This window comes from Cavia porcellus, unplaced genomic scaffold (genome assembly GCF_034190915.1).
Source record: "Cavia porcellus strain 051 isolate PalLab524CR breed Dunkin Hartley unplaced genomic scaffold, mCavPor4.1 scaffold_23, whole genome shotgun sequence".
NCBI lineage: Eukaryota > Metazoa > Chordata > Mammalia > Rodentia > Caviidae > Cavia > Cavia porcellus.
The window spans coordinates 55,049,652-55,071,101 of record NW_026947506.1 but is presented as its reverse complement, the minus strand read 5'-3'; the positions used below and the strand labels follow the sequence as shown (position 1 = coordinate 55,071,101).

The 21,450-nt window shown below is 42.1% G+C and overlaps 1 protein-coding gene and 1 non-coding gene across 2 annotated transcripts in view; one reads left to right on the top strand and one right to left on the bottom strand.

The window, feature by feature from the left end:
- The first annotated feature begins 260 nt into the window (after positions 1 to 260).
- Septin14 (septin 14) overlaps positions 261 to 21,450 on the top strand; it is a 37,649-nt gene continuing 16,459 nt past the window's right edge. Inside the window, exons 1-5 of the mRNA XM_063233688.1 lie at positions 261 to 424; positions 1,053 to 1,121; positions 12,750 to 12,867; positions 13,758 to 13,953; positions 19,296 to 19,479. Coding sequence (XP_063089758.1) covers positions 1,068 to 1,121; positions 12,750 to 12,867; positions 13,758 to 13,953; positions 19,296 to 19,479 — 552 coding nt within the window. The 5' untranslated portion in view covers positions 261 to 424; positions 1,053 to 1,067. The remainder of the gene's footprint in view (positions 425 to 1,052; positions 1,122 to 12,749; positions 12,868 to 13,757; positions 13,954 to 19,295; positions 19,480 to 21,450) is intronic.
- Positions 17,322 to 17,458, bottom strand: LOC111755633 (small nucleolar RNA SNORA2/SNORA34 family). The gene has a single exon (XR_002790195.1). It is a non-coding gene; the product is annotated as a small nucleolar RNA SNORA2/SNORA34 family (small nucleolar RNA).

Here is a 21,450-nt window from a genome sequence, read left to right as displayed (position 1 = left end):
GAAATTCCATGTATCCTAGAGGACATCCTTTATGTCAAGGGATGCTAGTTACTTCAAGGAAAATGAGATAAATTTATGTACTAAAATGAGGTCGTCTTCAGGATGGGTTATGTAGCAGGAACACAAAAGAGCCATTTGCTCTTCTTTTTGCTTTGTTTATATATAATGTTTCCTCTAAAACTGTGCCTTAGCTTCTTAGTATCTTTGTGCTGTGCTCAAAAGTAGGGTAGCGTGACCTTCTCGGACAGTTCCGGGGAGAAGTGGGAACAGGGTGCTCCTCCGCCGCTCCTCCCTTGTTCCCAACAGTTGCAAACTCTGTGACCAGTGATTCAGTCCCGGTTTGAGGGAAAGACCGATATACTTCAAAGGGAAAAGGCGCGCTCCAGAGCCTTCAGGGCTGCGTGTGCTGTAGCTGGAACTCCGGGTGAGTAAGTCACCGCGTGTTTCCCAGACTGCTGTTTCTCACTGCGTGTATAGCCAAGGAGGTGTGCATAGGTCAGGCCTGCCTCCAGTGCAAATGAGGTCAGGAGGGGAATGACCCAGCCAGAATTACAGGCCAGAATTACAATTTTAGTTTACCTCCTAAGGGACTTGTTTGGATTTTATGAGTTCTGCCTTCTCAAGTCTCCTTCAGAGGTTGTACTGTAATATTTCATCTTGCCAGGAGAGTTAGCCTGGAAAATTAAGTATATATGAGTGTTATCATCTGTGTTTTATTCCATTTAAATTAAAATTTTCTATTTTCCTTTCTCATGGACCAGAGAGCCCTTTAAAAAGAATAATCTTTGCCTTTTGATTTCAAAAAAGAGCTTACCTTTCTCAGAGAGTTTTTGCGTGGTTGAGGGTATCACTGTATATGTCGGGTGTTATACACCATTTTTTATTAGAAGCCTATTACAGGCAGGAACCACTTAAAACAGAGCAGTGGTGTTAATGCATAGCTAAAGCTTTTGATAAAGCCTGTGTTAGGCCCCTATGTTGATATAAGGTATATATTAGGAACCTAACTTCCCTAAGTAAATTTTAAAAATGTTTTTGGCTGTGTGTTTCAGCTCTTTCAGTTTGGCATGGCAGAAAAACTAATGGTTCCATCTACACAGGCACCTAACAATGAAGATACAGTTAAGTATATGTTTCATGTAGAACTCTGCATTTTTTTGTTTTGTGTTTTGTTTTGGGACTGGGGATTGAACTCACAACCTCGCACTTGCCAGGCAGGCGTTTTTGCCACTGAGCTAAAACCCCGGTGTGAGAACTCTGCATTTTATATATAGAAGCAGTAAACTGATACTGTTCTAAATAATATGGGTATGTGTTTGGTAATCAGTTAACTTTTTTTTTTCTGCTACTGGAAATTGAACTCAGAACCTTGTGCTTGCCAGGCAGGTGCTGTGCCACTGAGCTATATCCCTAGCCCTCAATTAACTTTTAGACTAAGCTATCAATGACAGTTTAAATAATCATTCCATGTTTCTTGAGTCTGTTGAAGCCATTCCTATCTTAAAATTTTCCAAAAAGCAAATTAAAAATTCCAGAACCTCTAGCAGAGATGTGGCCATTATTGTGTTACTGTGACAAAATACCTGAGATGAGCAACTTAAAGGAGGGAAGGTTATTGGCTCGTGGCTTCAGAGGTTTCGTTCCCTGGTCACTTGGCTCTGTCAGGGGGGTGCTGGTCCACTGGCAAGGCGAGACCTCAAGTCCAGGCCAAGACCCTGCCCCTGCACACTGCCGCTTTGGGGACCAAGCCTTCAACACATGATATTTTGGGGAACATTTAAGGTCCAACCATAAAAGTAGCTGAGAACAGCGCTATTTTGAAGAATATATGTGTAGAATTTATACTGCAGTTAGATGGTGTCTCACTGTAGTGTTTATTTTGTATTTCCTGATGGCTAATGATACTGGGCATTCTTTCATATACGTATTTGCTGACCATTGTTTTTCTTATTTTGAGAAAAACCTTCATGCCATTTTAATTTAATTACCTACCTTATTGCTGGTAGGTTTTTAATTGTGTATATATTACAGATATTAATCTTTAGTCAGATGGACAGTTAAGTACGTCCTCCCATTTTAGAGGTTGTGCCTTGTTGTTTGCTTTGTTTGCTGCACGGAAGATATTAAATGTGATGTAATAACATTTGTCAGTTTTGTTATTATCTCTTTATGGTCCTACCCAGAAAACCCTGCCTGTGTCAGTATTTTCCCTATATTTTCTCTTGTGTATTTTTATTTGCATATGTTAAATGTACATCTTAATGGGCTTCACAGTGGTATTTTCATGTGCACAGATGGCTCACGTGATTGTGTTCACCCATCCTTCTGGTCGTGCTAACCTCACTGGACAGATTAAAGCACTGAAGCATCCATTTCTGAGTGGGTGCAGTAGGAGACTGGGTCCACATGGATGACGCCTGTCACAGCAGACAGGGGTTGGGAAGTTATGCATCGCCCCTGACCCCTTCTTTCATTCTGCCTTTTCCTCTGCTCTCTGCTTCCTGTCCGCCTCCACCAGCTTCCCCCTGCCAGGCCCTTCCTTCTGCCTTGGTCCCAGCCAGCCATGGACAGAAAAGAGAGGTCCATGAGCAGGTCCCGAGAGCTCCAGGGAGGAGTGTACTGAAGATCTGGATCTGGTTACAGTTTTGACTTGCAAGTGATCGATTTTTGCAGATGTATTTAAATGCGTTAGATGGATGGAAAGGATGCAGTGATGATTTTTTTGGTAGTGTGCATGCAGGGAAACCCTGGTAAGTCTCCCCAAAATTTTGATTGGAAGTTGGAATGCTGAGTGATTTTAAGAACCTGAAGAGCAACATTTCTAAGCAGTTCTTACAAAACTTGTTAGTCACATCAGCTTCACACTTTAAATTCACAACTCATGGAGAGGGAAAAAAGGTCTTGCTTAATTTTAAACACAGATTTTAAATGAGGTTTTCATGAACCAAGGGTCCCCGAACAGGGAAAGCTTTCCCTTTGTAGAATGCTCTAAATGTAAATTTAAATGTAACACACATCTGCACAGATCAAATTCAAGTTAATGACTATAAAACCAAACCTAAAAAGAAGGCAGTGCCAAGGAGAATCAGAATTTACAGACTAAAACAAAAAACAGGACAGTCACTACTTAATTTTTGAAATTCTCCTTTAAATTTACAATTCCTTTTTCGGGGGGGGGGGAGGTACCAGAGATCAAACTCACGATCTCATGCTTGCCAAAATTTACAATTCTTTAAAGTAATAGCACTTACATAGTGAAAGGCTTGTTGACCCAGACCGGACACTGTAGCCAGAAAAAGGCTCAGCCGGAATTAGGGAGCTCCTGTCTCCCCCGCCCCTAGAGATTTACCTGTAACCCTATACCCCCCACCCTTCGGAACCTGCCCCTGGCGCCAAACGTGTGCCAATGAAATACCTGTGCATCTCTAATGGCCTTAGGGCACTGCCCTAAGCTTAGGCTACTTATATTCCCCCACACCACGTGTCCGCTAGAGAGATCGCCAGATTCCAGCGGCCAGCATGCCAGTCCTCTTTCCCCGTGTTCCCAGAATAAAGGCCTCTTTTGTTTTATACTCCTCATTTTTTGGAAATATTTTTCATCTTCTGGAAATAATCCTATCACATAGTAGTCAACAGAGTTAGAACACTCCCTTTTCTTAGAAAAAATGATAAAAATACAATTTTAATAGATTCACTCTCAAATTGTTCCTTGTAGTAAAATATATCATTTGCTATTAATAAGAAGTCTGTCTTGAGAATGTAAATCCTAAGTATTCTATAAAGCACTTTTAAATTTTTGTATCGACAAATTCATAGTCTGAAAAAAAAAAAAACCCTTAAATGCCTGTGCTATATGCCTGTGTGGTGGTATATACCTGTGATCCCAGAATTTAGGAGGCTGAGGCAGAGGACTGCTGTGAGTTCAAGGCTAGCCTGAACCATATAGTGAAACCCGGCTTCAAAAAAACAAACAAAAAACCAAAAAAGACAAAAGTACAAACAAAAAAAAAAAGAAAGAAAGAAAGAAAAAAGACCTTATGTAACTATTTTTTCTCTGGTCACTATTTCATAATTTTCAAGAAGTTTAAGAGTCTTGATAGGCTGGGGATTTAGCTAATGGCATAAGTGCCTGCCTGGCAAGTACATGGTCATGAGTTTGATTCCCAGGACCAAAAAAAAAAAAAAAGTCTTGATAGAGAATTTTAAAAAGAAGTATTTATTACTATTAGTAGTCAAGGAAACAAAAAATTTAGATTGAAGAAAGACCTAACATTTTGATCATCCTACTGGTAAAAACTTGAAGCTTTAAGATACAAGATGACAGCAGAGTCTCAACACTTTTTACTGAGGTTCGAGCTGACAGCTGTGTGCGAACGGGGTTAATAAAGACCTGTTGGTAAAGTGACCAAGGCAGACTTTGCTAGCAAGGGTTCGGGTTCAGTGTTTTCTCATCAGCTGGAAGATTTGAGACTATTTTGCATTTCATTTCACAAAATCAGAAGTATTTATTTTGAAGCAAGGTAAAATATGGTTTACCTGTCAGAAAGCTACTCAGAAATGTTTTTAATCTACAAAGCACATAAAGCATAAGGGCATTTAAGTTCCCACTGGCCACAGAATGGCTAATGGCCCTGCCTTCTTGGGTTAGAAGAACTCAAGCTGCAGTACACAGTTTTGCAGGCGTTGGAACAAGCCTAAGCCTTTAAACCAGTAAAACACTTCCTAAAATCTTTTATTATGAAAGTAATGCATACATATAAAAATTTCAAACAGAACAAGATCTTAAAAAAAAAAAGTGAATGAACTTCTCCGTTCCCTCCACAGAAAACACACTTAATGGTTCGGTGCGTACATCTGTCCAAATTTTCTGTTCTATACAGATCCAAACACACGCACCTTGATGGTCTCTGGTTATACACGGTGCTTCCTACTTGCATTTTATCTCAGTTTGTCTCTGATGCCTTTCTGTGTCGGTACGTGTTGGCTGGATGGGACTCTGCCGTCGGATACCCTTTCATTCACACAAGTATGTGTTTATAATTTTAAAAGCAAATGGACAGAACCCTAAAGCACAAAGACAAACATTTAAAGGTAATCTGTATCTTTCTAACAGTGTGGAATGGTTTGTTCCTTTTTCACACAAAACAAATTATGTGACCAGGAATTTAACTACAATCTTCAGGTTCACACAGAACGTTCCATTCGTTAAGCCTGTTTAAGCTACCATGGTTTTTGCTTTTGTTCTTGCTTTTATCGGTACCTGGGATCAAACTCACCACCACACACTTCCAAGGCAGGCACTTATGCTGCTGAGCTAAATCCCCAGCCCCATTAAGCCTGTTTAAAAAGATAGCAATGATAGTTAATTAGTTTGCTTACACTTAACTAAGTCTACTACAAAGCATATTATGAAGAGTTACAGTATGATGCTTCTTAGCTTCTGCTCTTAGTTGAAATTGAATAATACAGCTAATAACCCAAAAAATCCAGAAATTCAAATTTTAGCTTAGTAACTGAAACATTGCTATTTGTGTGTGTGTGTGTGTGTTTCCTATTGCTAGTGAGATTAAGTGCTGGTTACTTCAGATTCCTTCACATCACACATTAAACCAAGGTATCAAAAGGAACATAGCATGTGTACTCTGGAGTTAGATTAAGACATTATCGACAAGTGGCCAGATGTCCACAAGGAATACAAATCACGCCAGTATTTCTGTCCGTGCGGATTGGGCCACTTCTCCCTTGCAGGCGCCTTGGCCGCTTTTCGGGGCTGAGCCCCTCTGCAGAAAGGTCTGACCTGCCCATCTTTGTCCTGTCTTTCCAAGTGCCCACTAGGTCACCAGCCAGGGCCTTGCATATGGCTGCTCCCAGCTGTCTGAAGGTTTTTTCCTCTATTATTTTCTTAAAATTGTTTTTAAAAATTTTTGTTAAAATTCTTGAAACTGACTGCCATTCATACAGCTTCGTGTTCCACGGGATTCCCCAGGTTGTCTCAGCTGTTTTAGTTAGCGATGGTGTTTCTCAGGGGTTCCTATCAGACTCCCCAGGGGAGGCGTGAAATGAGCATCCTTCATATATTCTTGTCATTTGCCTTGGATGCCACATAGCGTGTTTTTCCTGGGGCCTCGGCCTGGGTTCCCCTTGGTCTTTCCTCCTTCCAAGGGGAGCACTTTATTGTGCCCTCTCCCCCTACAGTGTACGGTCCAGCTCCTGCGGGTGGCTGCTTGTTGGTGAGTGGCTGAATTTCCTGGAGGGATTGCTGAATTTGGGAAATTCCTATCACAACCCACAACATCAAATTCACTTCAGACGTTCATGTCCCAGCCCCCAAATGAAGAAGAGTCAGGAAGGTGTCACCTGCGCTCTGACCGGGCGTGATCACAAGCTTCCCGAGTTTTCAGTTCCGCACTGCAAGAGAAACATTGCACTTGGCCAACCACCTGCCTAACGGAGTCCAGCAGTCGCTGACTCTCGGGGGCTGAAGTGGGCATTGTCTGGTGTGGTGGATTAAAAGCTGGTGATCAATTTAAACACCAGCTGCACTGAATCAGTGGGGTGCTGAGTGTACAGGGTCCATCCAAGGGCTGCAGCCAGCATAAAGAGACCTGGAGAGGAAGGGAAGTCTTGTTGGTTCTCCACTGGGTGACCGGCGCAGCTCCCCAATGAAACAGGAGACAGGAGACGCTTTTGTGGACGACAGTTAACTGCTAGTTTATTTACGCGGGCTCTGGTTTATATATTTGGCCATGACCAATCACAGGCTGCCACAAGGAAGCAGGGCGGGAATGGGATGCAGGCTCTGGCTACTATATCCAGCTGTGGCCAATCAGGAGTTGCCACAGAGTACTTGGAGTGAGCGCGGAGTGCGCACGGGTTGGCTAATTTAAAGAGGAACGTAGTGCATTGCGGAAGCTGGCGTGGTCCTTAGTCCAGGGTGGGGTATGGTATGTTGAGCGCCTGCGCCCAACAACTGGGCTGTGCGTTCTCCTGAGTGGTGGTGTTGTTTGGAGCCAATGATTCTTTTGGAGCTGTTGGAGGAGCTTGTCATGCTGGCTTCCCTCATGAGAACTCGGCTGGAGGAGCCGGGACCTTGTCGCTGAGAGTGACTGCAGTTCACTTTGGGGGAGCTGTTGCTCTGAGCATTGCTTTCCAGCTCTGGAGGGGATGATGTGAGCTGTTTAATCTCCAGGATAAGTTTGTCATGCTGGCTTCCTACTATATACTCAGCTGTTCTCCTTGTCAGAGGAGCTCGGAACCTCACTGTGACTGAGGATGGCTGTGGTACTTTTTTGGGGAACCCTGCTCCTTATTTTGAGTGTCACTTTCTGGCTCCAGTGCAGAACCCTCCAGCTACTGGTACAGATCCTTCACCCCGCTGGCACAGACTTTCTAGCTTCCGCTGCTGACCTTTGGGCCTTCCCAGCGCAGATCCATGAAATAGACTTGCACGAGTCACTGTCCTGGGCCTGGGCTTCCAGTTGTACTCATGGGAGGCACTGTCATGGGCTCTAGGTCTTCATGCACAACATTGCCACGGGATCCAGGCCCTCAGCTGGATTCTCTAGGTTTTTAATGTGTGGACAGGTTTCCTGTATTTGACCCTTGGGGTGGCCATTATAAATAATATTATAAATTATGCATCGTGTTTGTAATTCTTTTCCTTGCAACCCCTGACTACAGCATCTGGCCAGTTATAACGTGACTTAAATTTTTTTTTATTTAGTGCATATTTGCAGTACATAGTGATTGTATTTGTTGTGGGGATTTGGTTTATGTACATAATATATTTTAATTAATTCTTCTTCCTTTCCTTCCCCCTCCTTTCTGTCCCCCTGCTTCCGTCTCTAGATTCCTTTCCCACCTGCAAAAGATCTGTCTCCCTGATTCCTATGATCTGTCCTTTATTTTTCTCTTTAAATCATGAGAAACCCGAATTATAAACAGTCCTGAAATGACTTTAGCTGCTCAGATCTGTGGTGTCTGATGGTCTACAGCCTGCATGGTTTCGAATCTGCGTGAGTCTCAGATAGTCTATTAGTTTGTCCTTTCTTTAAATATCAGGAATCCTCACACTTGCCAGGCAGGTGCTGAGACAGTCCGACTTTTAGGTAGCTTTCAATTCTGTATTGATCTTTTTGGACACCAGGATTTGTAGGCTGCGCAGCATTGTTTGCAAAACAAAATCCACTGGTAAATCTGCAATTTGTGGATTGTTTCCAGTGGCTTCCATCTAAAGCAGCCCACAAACCCACATATGCCCGAGTTGGTGCTGAAACAGCACTGCTACTTGGAAAATTAGCAGCAGATTTTAATCTATTGAACTCTTCCACAGATTCTTCATCTTTATCAATGTCTTCAGGTCCACACATTTTAGATCCTTCAAAACTGTTCATCTTTGCTGGAAAACAGGCCCTGGCTACCTTTTGGAGCCAAGTGAGCTGGTGACACCTGGCTCCTGAGGTGTGGATCCCTGAGGAGGATCAGGTCCCTGAGGGTTGGGCCGAGCCCCAATTTGGAAATGTCAGGGAAAAGGAAGGCCTCGCCCTTCCCACCTTGTTCGTCCTTGTATCTAGATGTCCTTCCAGAGCCTCACACAGTCTTGGGTGGGGTTTTCGGAGGTGGCTGGATCTAGAGCGTGTGACACTGGAATTGATTCACGGTGCGGTGCTAGGCTCCAGGGCACTGAGGTTAAGGGTGTGAGCGCTACCCATCCTGAGTAGCCTGGACCGACTATGAGGGACAGAAGTGGGGTCTTCCCATTGCTTGCTTTGCTGCCTTCTGCCCACCATGAACTGTGTGTCTTCTGCAGTGCCTGTCATGCCACCCTGCCGTGGAGCCAACCAATTTGGGGCTGAAACCTCCACAAACTGTGAGCTGAATAAGCCTTCCCCCCCTTTAACTTTGGCAGTCTTTGTCTCTGCAAGAGAGAAAAAGAACTAAGATGCATCCCCAGACTGGAACCAGGACGGAGCAGACACACACGTGCAGTGGGTACCTTGCAGTCCCAGTAAGTGTGTCAGCGAGCTGTGTGATTCCCAGATCAGCTAAGGGTCAGCCTCTCTGCTCTGGGTCTGTTTCAGTGCCTGTTTTTGTCCATGATGTCTCTTCTCTCTATCTCCTCCTCGCCTTTTGTTGTGCCCACTGCAATCCCTGTTGTGGGCTCTGAGCTGATGCATTTCTAACCTGAATCTCCGAGTCTTTCTAAGTCTCTGTGCAATGCGGATCATCATGAATTCTCTGTCACCCAGTTTAAGTGGCTTCGCTTCAGCTGTCTCAGTTCCAAGTTATGGGGTAGCGGGAAGATTCTGCCTCCACTCCGTCACCTTTGCTCCCTCTTATTATTTTGTTTTTCATAGAAATGACAGGAATGTTGCGGGTGCACATCTGCAATAGTGCATGCAGCCCCCTGCGGCTCCCAGCGTGGTTACTCTGACCTGCGAGGTCCGTGTGTCGCTGTGGTTTTTTCTTACTCACGAATGTCTCGTTCTTTGCATTTGAAAAACTCCCATTGGCATATCTTGTAGGACAGGTCTGGTGGAGACACATTCCCTCAGCTTTTGTTTTTCTGGGAATATCTTTGTGTCTCATTACTTTCCAAAGGATACTTTTGTTATTTTCCTCGAGTGAAAATTTCCATTTTCACCGGCCTGCAAGGAAACTGGAACATTCTTACTCACCGTTCGGTTGTATTCTGTCTCAGCCTTAAGATTTTTTTCTTTTAAGCGCCTGCCTCCCAAGTGTGGTACCTGTTAAAAAAAAAAAAAAAAGATTTTATATTTTATCTTTCAGAGATTGAGTGTCACATGCCTTGGTGAAGATTTGACTTTCCTGTAGTTGGATATTTGTATCATTTTCTGTTTGCTGTGTTTTCTGCTATTATTTCTTTGAATAAATTTTCTATACTATTGGTTTTCTCAAGTCCCATTTGAGCTTCCATAATTCAGATATTTGCCATTTAGATGCTGTACTGTCTACCATAAGTGTCTAAAATTCCTCTTTATTATTTTTTTCTTATTTTCTCCAATCCCTGTACATTTTTCAATAGTCCTGTCCTTGTGCTCATTAATTCTTTTTCTTTTTGATCTAGTCTGATAATGATGCCTTTTGTGGGATTTTAAATTTTTCCTAGTGTGTGTTTCAGCTCAAGGATTAGTTTGATTTTTAAAACAGCTTCTGTATCTATGTAAATATTGCTGTTAAGTGAACTAATTCCTGCGTTGTTTTGAAGCTCTCTGAGCGTGTGACGCACCTAGATCTTGCAGGGCGAGGTGTCTGCCACCATACCACAGATCATACGTTCAAGGCGCCTGATCTGGACTGAAGGGTTAGGTATTCATTTAAATCCCCGAATCTGGTTTGTGCTTGTCTCCAGAAATTCTAAACAGCTGCTTATTTTCTCGGCGCCTGGAGTCACTTCCGCACTTTAGGCACTAGAGGGCACCCTAAGCCGAGGTTTGTCATGAATACGCTGCAGCTACCCAGTCTACTTGGTAGGTTGGTCACGTTGGAAAGCACATTTGCACCGGTGGTGACGATGTGTACAAAAAAAGGCAGTTTGTCCTCGTAACCCACACCACGGACAAGGACAGGCCCAGCATTAGGCAGAATCTTGTGGGAGCATCAGGCCGCCGAAGGCCATGCCCAGGGCCATCAGTGCTGCAATGCTGTGTCACTTCCTGAGCCACTACCTGCCACGACTTGCACGTCCCTGGGACTGTGTGGCACTGAGGTGGGCCTCTGGCCCAGGACCGCTGCCACCAGCAGGCGATGGCAGCCGGAAGAGGAGTCCCATCTCCGAGCTCTGAGGAAAAAACTAAGCAGAGCAAGGAGCCCAGCTATGGAATGCAAGAAAACACCTGCTAGCTGCTCGTCTGGCAGAGAGGCAACACCCAGAATGTAGCAAGAACTCAAAACTTAGGAACAAGAGGCCACGTGACACAGTGAAACAGTGAGCGTGTGATGGGCAGGCACTTCTCAAAGGAGATACAAAGGCAGTGACACAGCACCGCTGCTCAGTAGCCTTAGGCCTGGGGAAGGCAGTGGGCACTCCCGTTGTGATGGCAGTCACTGGACAGAACAAGTGTTACTGAGGAGGCGGAGAAAGGAACCCTTGGTCTCCGTTGGTGGGAATCTCAGCCACAGGGAGAACAGGACGGATACCCCTGATGCTGTGTTCGAAGTCTAGAATACATCCACGGAAAAGGAAATCAGCCGTGTTTACTGCAGCGCTGTTCACATCGGCTGAGATACAGAATCAGTCAAGGTGCCATCTCCACATGAATTGTTATTCAGCCATAAAGAAACAGAATCCTGCTGGGCGAGGTGGTGCACACCTGTAATCCCACCACTCGGGAGGCTGAGGCAGGAGGATCGCTGTGAGTTCGAGGCCAGCCTGGGCTACAAAGTGAGTCCAAAACCGGCCTGAACTGCATAGTGAGACTCTGTCTCAAGAAGACAAAAAGAAAAAAGAAAGAAAGAAAGAATCCTGCCATTTGAGCAGAATGGTTAGAACTGGAGGACCTCAAGTTTAGCAAAATTGGCTAGGTGTAAAAACACAAATGTCACGTGTTCTGTGTCATGTGTGGGAACTTAAAAAGAAAGTGAACCTGTACACAGAATAGTGACTGCTGGGGACTGGGACAGTTGCTGGTGGGGGGTAGAAGTGAGGCTGGGTGAGGGTGGAAGATACAATCAACATGCACGGTGCATGCAGACAGCACACTGAGTTACACTGATTTGCACACTTGTGTTGATGGCTGTTCTAAAAGTAGCTACAGTGAACACTTTGGAATAAAGCTTTGTGGAAATTCCTAGTTGTTTGGTAGAGATTTCCAGGGAAGAAATTAATATATATTGTTACACACCTTTCAAAAATAACCAGGGATGGTGGTGCATGCTGTCATCCCAGCACTCGGGAGGCTGAGGCAGGAGAACCACGGCGAGTCTGAAGTCACCCTGGACTACATAGTGAATTCAAGGCCAGCCTAGAATACATAGTGATGCCCTGTCTCAACAAAACAAACAAACAGCCAAGGGCAGGGGATACAGCTCGGTGGTACAGCACCTACCTGGCAAGTGAGAGGTCCTAAGTTCGATTCTTCCTACCAAAACAAAAGATAAATAAATAAAAGTGAGTGTTCAGGAGTTATATAAACAGATCTCTAGTTGTCCAAGGTGGTGCTACTGCAGATTCCTTTACCAGTTTGATACAATACAAGTCCTCAGAGAATATATGAAAAATTCGAAATTCATTTGCTTGTATTTGAATTTTAAATTGATTTTGGTTCTTTGCCCATATGAACATGCATTAACTTTTCTTAATATATTGATACACTCTTAAATAATGAAAAATGTTAAATTTTTCCTTTGTTATGGAAAAATAATTTATTATTATTTTTTTGGAACCTGTGATCAAACTCATGACTTTGCACCTGCTAGGCAGGTGCTTACACCACTGAGCTAGATCCCCAGCTGTAGTATTGTAGAATAATATACTGGGGCTTCTTGAGTTCCCTTGTTTTAAAATTTAGAAACCTATCCTTGTTGAGTGTGACTGGAGATAGGTTCCAGTAACAACATCTGTGTACCGTATTCGTATGAGACTTCTTTTTGCACGAATTAATTTGTATTTGAACCGGTCTGAGATAATAATAAAAATAATTTTAGTTTCTGTAACCTGATATTGGTCCATTTGAATGTCTTAATTTCCTGTTCTAATGAAAATCTTTTTATTTTTCTTTTTTCTTAAGGAAAAAGAAAATATCCGCTGCTTAACTACCCTTGGCCACTTTGGTTTTGAATGTTTGCCCTATCAGCTGGTGAACAGATCCATGCAGCATGGATTCTCTTTTAATGTTCTCTGTGTGGGTGAGTTCCAAAAGACACATTTTTCTTGTGTTAATTTCCACTTCCCTTACACAGTCCAATATTAGTGAGTTCACGATTTTTTTTTGTACTGGGGATTGAACTCACTACCTCACGCTTGCCAGGCAGGCACTGTGCCACTGAACTAAACCCTCAGCCCTCATGATGATTTTTAAATCATATTTGTACTGCTTTCCTTCTTTTTAGCTGTATTAGCTAAGCTTTAAATTTAAGTGTGTTCTCCAAAATCCGACATAGATGAGTGTGTTTGCTTTCTCCACTATGCTAATGACCGAAGTATGACTGGCATATATATTTTCAGGACTATCTTATTCTTTGGAGCATTTGGGATTATTTATTTGAAGTTAATATTTTCGACTAACAAATTGCAATTGTACACATTTACGGTGTGCAGTGTGGTGTGCTGGTATTTGAATACAACATGGAACGGCTAATTAACATGAGCCTCACTGTATTTGCCTGGCTTTTTCATGGCAATATATTGGAAATTTGTCCTTAGTTTTGTTTTGTTTTTTTTTTTTTTTTTGTCTTTTTCTCATTTTTATCGGTACCAGGGATCGAACTCACGACTGCCTGCTTGCAAGGAAGGCGCTTATGCCGCTGAGCTAAATCCCCAGCCCCGTCCTTAGTTTTTGAAACATGTAACACCTTGTTAACTAGGATCACCCTCCTGTACAACGGCCCTCAGAGTGTCCTCCTGTTTGAAATGTGTACCCTTCTAGCAATAGATCTCTGTGCCTTCTACCAGCCTCTAGCCACCATATGACTGCTCACCTCGGTGAATTTGACTTTTTAAAAACCATTGTGGGGTCCTCTGAGCCCCTGCGTCTGCCACATTACCCACCTAGGGGCTGTGTCTGTGTTGATTACAGGGGAAACCGGGATCGGAAAATCAACGCTGATTAACACCTTGTTTAATACTAATTTGAAAGATACCAAATCCTCACATTTTTATCCAAATGTTGGACTAAAAGTTCTGACATACGATCTTCAGGAAAGCAATGTCCAGCTGAAACTGACCGTAGTGAAGACTGTGGGGTACGGTGACCAGATAAACAAAGAAGGCAGGTCAGTATTTTCTTATGTTAATCAATTACAGGCTTTTAGTTCAAGAAATGTGCCTTCTTTTTTCCTAAATGGTAATATTCTTCTAAGGTAATTACCTTTCCTTCCAGAGTTTAGTTCTTTTCTAAGTAAATAATATTCTTATGACACTGACACTTTCATCCAGCAGTTTCCTGATTTCTCTAAGCAGTTTTAGGCTAACCCATTGTAGCAATTTTGTGCTAGTTTTAGCTTTTCTTCCTTCTCAGTATTATAGCTCCGTGTCAAATGTTAACTCTGATAGAGGGAAATCATGCCATAGCAACAGTTTTAGATCCTTACTCTGTCAAAGAAATGCTTGTGTACTAATGACTATGTAAGATTCTCCTACCGAAAGTTAATATTGGAGTCAAAATGTTCTTTGCATGTAGACGCGTTTTCTGGGGCTCAGATGTGGCTGAGGCCGATGCCCTGGCGCTGGGTTCATCTGTTCCCTGAGCTTCCTATCATGGCGTCCTGTGGCTTGGTCTGAAATCAGCTGCGATGCGACACTCGTTCCACAGAAGTCAGCAAACCCTGCAAAGTATTTTTTTTTTCCCCCGAAAGAACCATTTTTAAAGCCTGCAACACTCAGGTGAAAAATAAGTTTGGGAACAAGTACAGCACTTGGATTTTCACCAATAGGAAAATGAATTGGGTGATGCTGATGAGCACCACCCTGGTAGTCAGCTTGTCAGAAAAGACTTTTTGAAATGTGGCCTTAGAGCTGGTGCTGGTGTGACCACGGCCTGCACATACACCGTGTGTGGGCTAAGACCCAGGCAGCCAGTGCTTCCTAGGTTCACTTTCTGAGTCTGTTGCAACAAATTGCTATAAACTGATGGCTTTGAACAGCAGACACTAAAAACAAAACAAACAACAGCAGCAAAAACCCTGTGAACTGATTCTTCCACAACTCGGGAGTCCAGAACCCAGGTGTTTTCAGAATTGACCTCCATTCGGAGTTTCTAGAAAGCAGGCCCTCTTTGCTTCTTTCTGTGCCCCGCGTCCATGTCATCTGGCTACATCACCCCAGTCTGCTCCTTGTCTCTCCCCAGACTTACTCTCCGCTCTCTATGAGCACTTTTTTTTTTTTTTATCGGTACCAGGGATCGAACTCACAACTGCCTGCTTGCAAGGCGGTGCTTATGCCGCTGAGCTAAATCCCCAGCCCCTAGGAGCACTTTTGAGGGCAATTATGATTGCATTTAGGGTGAATGCAGATGAGCCAGATGATCTTTCATCAAAATTCTTAGGTAAGCTGGGCGTGGTGGTGCACTCCTGTAATCCCAGCACTCAGGAGGCTGAGGCAGGAGGGTCTCCCTGAGTTCAAAGCCAGCCTGGGCTGCCTAGTGAACTCAAGGCCAGCCTGAACTACACAGCAAGACCCTTGTCAGAAACAGAACAAGATTCTTAGCTTAATTTCATCCACAACCTTCTCCCTCCACCTGCAAAAGTAGTTCACGTTTATAGTTTGCAGGGATGTGGGCACAGAAGTACCTTCTTAGAGACTGCCATTCTGACAGCTATATGCTAAGGTTGTTTCTTAAATATCTTTAAAATGATTTCCCCATTTGCTTTCTAGTTAGATTGCTCACTGAAAATCAGTTATCCAAGTAATAAAACAATTTCTGTAAAAAATGAAAATAGTCCAAGTACTGTGAAAATCCATGTTAGCAACAGTAAGGCATTTTACACAGTTCCTCGGGTCTCTTTTAACATGTACCCTCCGATGTAATTCTGATCCCTTAATAAGTCTGTCTGGTAAGTAACTCACCCCTCCTCGTCACTGTTAACCCTGTCGGCTTCAGGATTTTATGAATGTTTCGAGTGTTCACACTGCTTGGCGGTGATGACATTAAAGAGCCTCTCACGTCTCTTTGTGTTCTGAGAACTCTGTGCTTGGACACTCGGGTTTTTATTGCTGAAATGAACATCTGCATTTCAGGCTTTTTTGAGTGTTAGTGTAAATGGTCTTTTTATGACCAATATATAGGAAAATGCTCAATATTACTATTAGTGAGAAAAATGAAAATGAAGTCCACAATGAGATATTACCTCACAGTTAGGATGGCTATTATCAATAAAATAAAATAAAATAAAATAGCAAATGAACTCCCCTTTCCTCCTTGGGCTCTATACATGTGGTTGCTTTAAATCTTTTACAGGATTACACAGTGTTCATCTTTCTGTGTCTGATATACTTCACATAGCAAAATCACCAGGTTCATCCGCTTTATTGGGTATTGCAAAAATATTTTTCTTTCTCCTTCTTCCTCCTGGGGGAAGGGGGACTCTGGTCCATTGTTAGTAAAACACTAGGGGATTCTTCAAACAGGTAAAAGTATAGATATCCCATATCTGGGTATTTACCTAAAAATTCTAATCAGGAGCACAAAGAGCTATTAGCGTCCCCATATTCATTACTGCAGTATTTGTAATAGCCAAAATGCATGAGCAGCTAAAGGTCCCGTGACAGATGAAAGGGCTAAGCAAATGTGGTGTGCACACACACTCGAATGTCACTCAGCCTTAGAAAGAAGAAATTCTGCTGGGAGACTGAGGGAGGAGGGTCACAGATTCGAGATCAGCTTCATGAAGCCCATTGAGTAGAAAAGAAGGAGGAAGAGAAGAAAGAGGGGAGGGCAAAGGGAAGAAGAAGGGAAAGAAGAAAGAAGAGGAGGAGGAGGAGGAGGAAGAAGGAGAAAGAACTTTTTTTGCAGTACTTGATAACATGGATGAGTCTGGTGGAGATTATGCTGTATAAAGTGTATCGGTCACAGAAGGATGAGCACTGTATAGTTCTGTTGACAGAAAAAATTTAAAGCAACCAATTTTATAGAGCCCAAGGAGAAATGGGGAATTAATTTTTTTTATTTTAAAGGGGGTAAAATTAAACACAACAGAACAGAACAAAGTAGGACACAAGAAAGCAATGTAAGAGATATGAATTTCAAAGCTAGATGACCTGAGATCTTCACTGTCTATCATATCGTCTCTCTCATTTTCTTCCAAATAGTTGCCCATGTCTTTGCATACAGAGAATTCATACAAAACAACATAGTATAAAACTGACCGACCAGAATAAGGAAGGTGTTTTAGGTCTTCAAAACCAGACAATAGGGAAGTCACTAATGGCTGTTATAGAGTCTCTCATTTTCTTCAAAATAGCTGACTATACTTTCAGGTATATTGAAGTCCAACAAAACAAAACAGGTGGGGGGAGGAGTTGCTTGGTTTTCTGGCGCTCCAGGTCTCAGCATGGCGCAGGTCCCAGTAAACGCTGGTGGCTCCTGTCCTGGGCCGCTGCAGCCTGCCACACTGACAGCTGCTCATGGGGTGGGGTTGCTTCAAGCTGTTTCTTTCTAATGAATTGACCATTTCACTGTCCAAGTTCTCAAATGGCCAACAGACCATAGAAAGACATCTCTTTAGGCTTCTGCTTGAAACCAACCGTGTCAGGAAGCTGCTGGCCTTGATTCAGGGCCAGGAGGAATTAAAAATTAACAAGCATGAAGCTGACTAAGCAAAAAGAGCACACTGTAGTAATCTTTTTTTTTTTTTTTTTCTGTACTGGGGATCGAACTCATGACTGCCTGCTTGCAAGGCAGGTGCTTATGCCGCTGAGCTAAATCTCCAGCCCCTACACTGTAGTAATCTTCTGCACAACGCTGTGCTTTAGTTAACTTAACAATGGTGTACACTTCAGCATTTCCTAAGAGGGCAGGTCTCATGTTCTTTATTTTATAAAATAAAATTTATAAAAATTGTTAATAAAACTTTAACTACTGTTCTGATACATAAAACAAAAATTGTACATATACATGGAGTCCTTTCATGTGTATGTTTTATTTAAATAAGTTTAAACACATTTTCATCCTCAAAACTTTATAATTTTTTTTTTATTTTAAAGGGAATAGAACAAAACAATAAAATGGAACAAAACAAAACAGAGCAATATTGGATTTGAAAAACAAGACAGAAGGAAACCCCTTATAGTTGCTATATTGCATATTGTTATGCTCTAAGTAGATCCTCAGACTACAGGCTTTAGGCCTGCAAAGTCAGTCAGACAATACAAGCATTAAGTTGTTGTTTTTGGTTTTTTGCTTCAGTTGCTATCATCTCAGCCTGCGTTCCTCCAAATCAGCCTGCTGCTTGGTGGGAGGGAAGCGGGAGCGGACTCCTTTTGTCTCCCAGCCCATGTGTGGCTGGCTCACAGGAGGGTGTGGTGGCTTCTTGGTTCTCTTCCTGGCTCATGACTGCTGCTTGTCATTTCTTTATAGTGAAAACTTTCAAAAATCCTTCCGTCGCCTTATTAAATGTTTTGTTAGCCTATTTCCTGTGAAATATAAATGTACTAACTACAACATAGCGTTCACTTACAGCTCTGTTTGCCTTTAGTCATATTGGATTCAGATAAAACACTTTTCCACAGTTACTTTAGTAAGTGCTTTTCTTCCTTATACCTTTACTATAGTTATCTTGTTCATTTTCAAAAATAGTTAAATCTATTTTTCTAGTTTTATTCCATTTTCTATTTCTCCCAGACTCTCCTGGATATTCTAAAGGACGATACGCAGTTTGTTTTACTTTCATCTGAGGTAGACAATTCCAGATATTTCCTTTTATTTTACTTCCCAGTTGTAATTAAACATATTTCATTGGTCCCTCCACAATGTTGGCCCCCATTTCCTTTCTTTGCCTCTTTACACATTAACTTATTTATCTAGATTACTGTTTGAAATTTTTATATATAGCAAGATTCACTCTTTGTGGTGCATTTCTGTAGATTTAAAAGTGGCATTGTACTTGTAACATAAAACACTTCTATCACACCTCAAAATTATCTTGTGCTTCAATTCCTTTAACTGTTTCTCCTCTGATAGCCCACTGCATTAATATTTTAGCTTCCAAATAAAACTCAAAGTCTGAAAAATGTGGTTTGCTTGGTTTTCTTTGGTTAAACATATCTGTAAAAAGCTTGGTTTCTGGATCCCCAGTACAAAAGAAAAAGAGCTTGATTTCTGATTGTAATTGCATCAAGTTGACTGATCACTGTGCCATTTAGCAGTGTAAACTTTGGGCCTTTCTACTGATTTGGAGTTGTTTTCTTTTTTGGTGCTAGGGATTGAACCTGCATCACATACATGATGTGCCCTCTATGACTGAGCTCTATCCCACCACTGTTATGCCTCCAGGCTAGAACTATCTTTGGACTGACACCTAATACATGATTTTTATCCATGTGGAAAACTGTTTATTAGCTGATTGAAAATCAGACTCAGTTTATTAATTTGTTATGCTAAATGTTCATTTTTTTTAAGCTACCAACCAATAATTGACTACATTGATGCTCAGTTTGAGGCCTATCTTCAAGAGGAACTGAAAATTAAACGTTCCTTCAAGTATCAGGACACTCGTATCCACGTATGCCTCTACTTCATTTCACCTACGGGACATGCTCTGAAGTCCCTTGACCTCTTAACAATGAAGAGGATTGACAACAAGGTATGTTTGGTAAACCCACTGATCTCTTAGTATCTACTATTTATTTTGTGACAATACACAGTATCTTGAAGCACTTACATGTGAGTCCCTTTATTTTATTATATGTGTATATATTGTAATAATTTTTTCTGTTAGCCTTTGGAATTAGTGTCTGAATCAGCTTTATAGCATTTCAATAGCAAAATCCCATAGATTGGGCGATTTATTTATTTATTTATTTTTGGGGGGTCTTTTTCATTTTTATCGGTACCAGGGATCGAACTCACGACTGCCTGATTGCAAGGCAGGTGCTTATGCTGCTGAGCTAAATCTCTAGCTCCGATTGGGTGATTTAAACAGTGAAGATTATTTCTCACAGCCCCAGAGGATCATGGTTCAAGAGCAGGATGTTGGCAGGGTCCTTTTCTCCTGAACCTTCCCTTCTTGGCTGGCAGGTGGTGTCCCCCGTTTCACCGTCATGTGGCCTTTCTCCTGGAGTTTATGTGCCCAAGTTTCTTTTTAGAAAGGCACAATCCAGTTGGATTAGAGCCACTATCAAGTCTCATTATACTGTAATAACTTCTTTAAAGTCTCTACAATCATAGCCCCCACCTGGTATATTGAAAGCTTGGGGTTCAACATACGAGACTAGTGGCAGGGACAATTCACCATGTAATATATTTCAGTGTTAAATTACTTTTTACATACATTTATTTTAGATCATACCTTAGTAAAAGGATAGGCACGCAAAGACAAAAACAAAATTTTAGTATTTTTTTCTCTGATTGAGTGCTAATTCTGATCATGGGCGTTGGTCTCTATTTTTAAAAAATGTACTCTATGGGTCTAAAAAATAATTGCTTACCTTTAGTGTCACTGATGCTGTGATAGATGAAGGTTTTTTGAGTCTGCCTCTAAGTCAGGCAGAATGGATAACATTCAAGCAGCTGCTTCTCACTATGTAGAAAGAGCCAAGAAAGAAAAAAAGAGTGTTATTCTTCCTAGTGAAACAATGGGACCCTTGGGGCTTCCTTTTTGACTGGCTGCTTATTCTCTTGTTCTTAGAACAATCTTGATGCATTTGATGAGACCCTGTTTATCTGATTCACTTTCTAATCATTTTTAAAGTTTTTTAAAATCATTTATTTTGAGTTATGGAAAACTATTTTATTAAATGAATTTAAATGCCGGAATAAAAGTTCACAGGACTTGCTGTCCGTGAAAGCACCTTTTAAGTACTGTAGTACATCTTAGCTTTGTTGCATCTTAGTTTTCTGTGGTCTTGCCTCGTGAGCTCTCTGGGATTAAAATCCTGGGCATTCGTTTCAAATTGTCTGATTTCAGAACCCGACCCCACCTCTTGTGAGTATGTATGGCTTTGGGAAATTTATAGACTCAGTGCCGTTGCTACTTAGGTGGCTCTTACTTATATCAGCTTACGCTACTTTTGCGTGGAAGTTGAAGTGTGTCTTTCCCCCAGAGGAGCGGTGGGCACACGAAGGTAGCGGTCACACCATCAGACTGCCCGCTGTGCTCAGCGCTGTGAAAAGCACCGTATTTAACCAGTCTTGGCTTCGGAGAGAAAAGACTCTAAGTTTAGTTTCCTTTATCAAAAAGCCTTGACCTTCGTTGTGTATTGTTCAGTCTGGGGAGAACTCAGCGTGTAATATCAGGTGGCATCAAGCTCGAAGAAATTAGAAAGTTAGATGCAGGCCTGCTTCAATTTCTTAGTACACTTAACAGTCAGGGATGCAGTTTGTCTTTGGTTTTATGGTCATCTAATGCCATCAAGTCATTTCTCAGACATAGGGAATCACCAGTTTCATAGGCACAGTTGTATAAAGGCAGGATGAACACACCCGAGAGTATGCTGTCTTCTCTTCCTCTTGATGAGGGCTTTTGGGCAATAGGTGTATTTCCCCCTCAAATATGAGCACGGGTGATTATTAGCACAGGACGGTTCCATTCCATGTGTGTGACTGCTTTATCCCC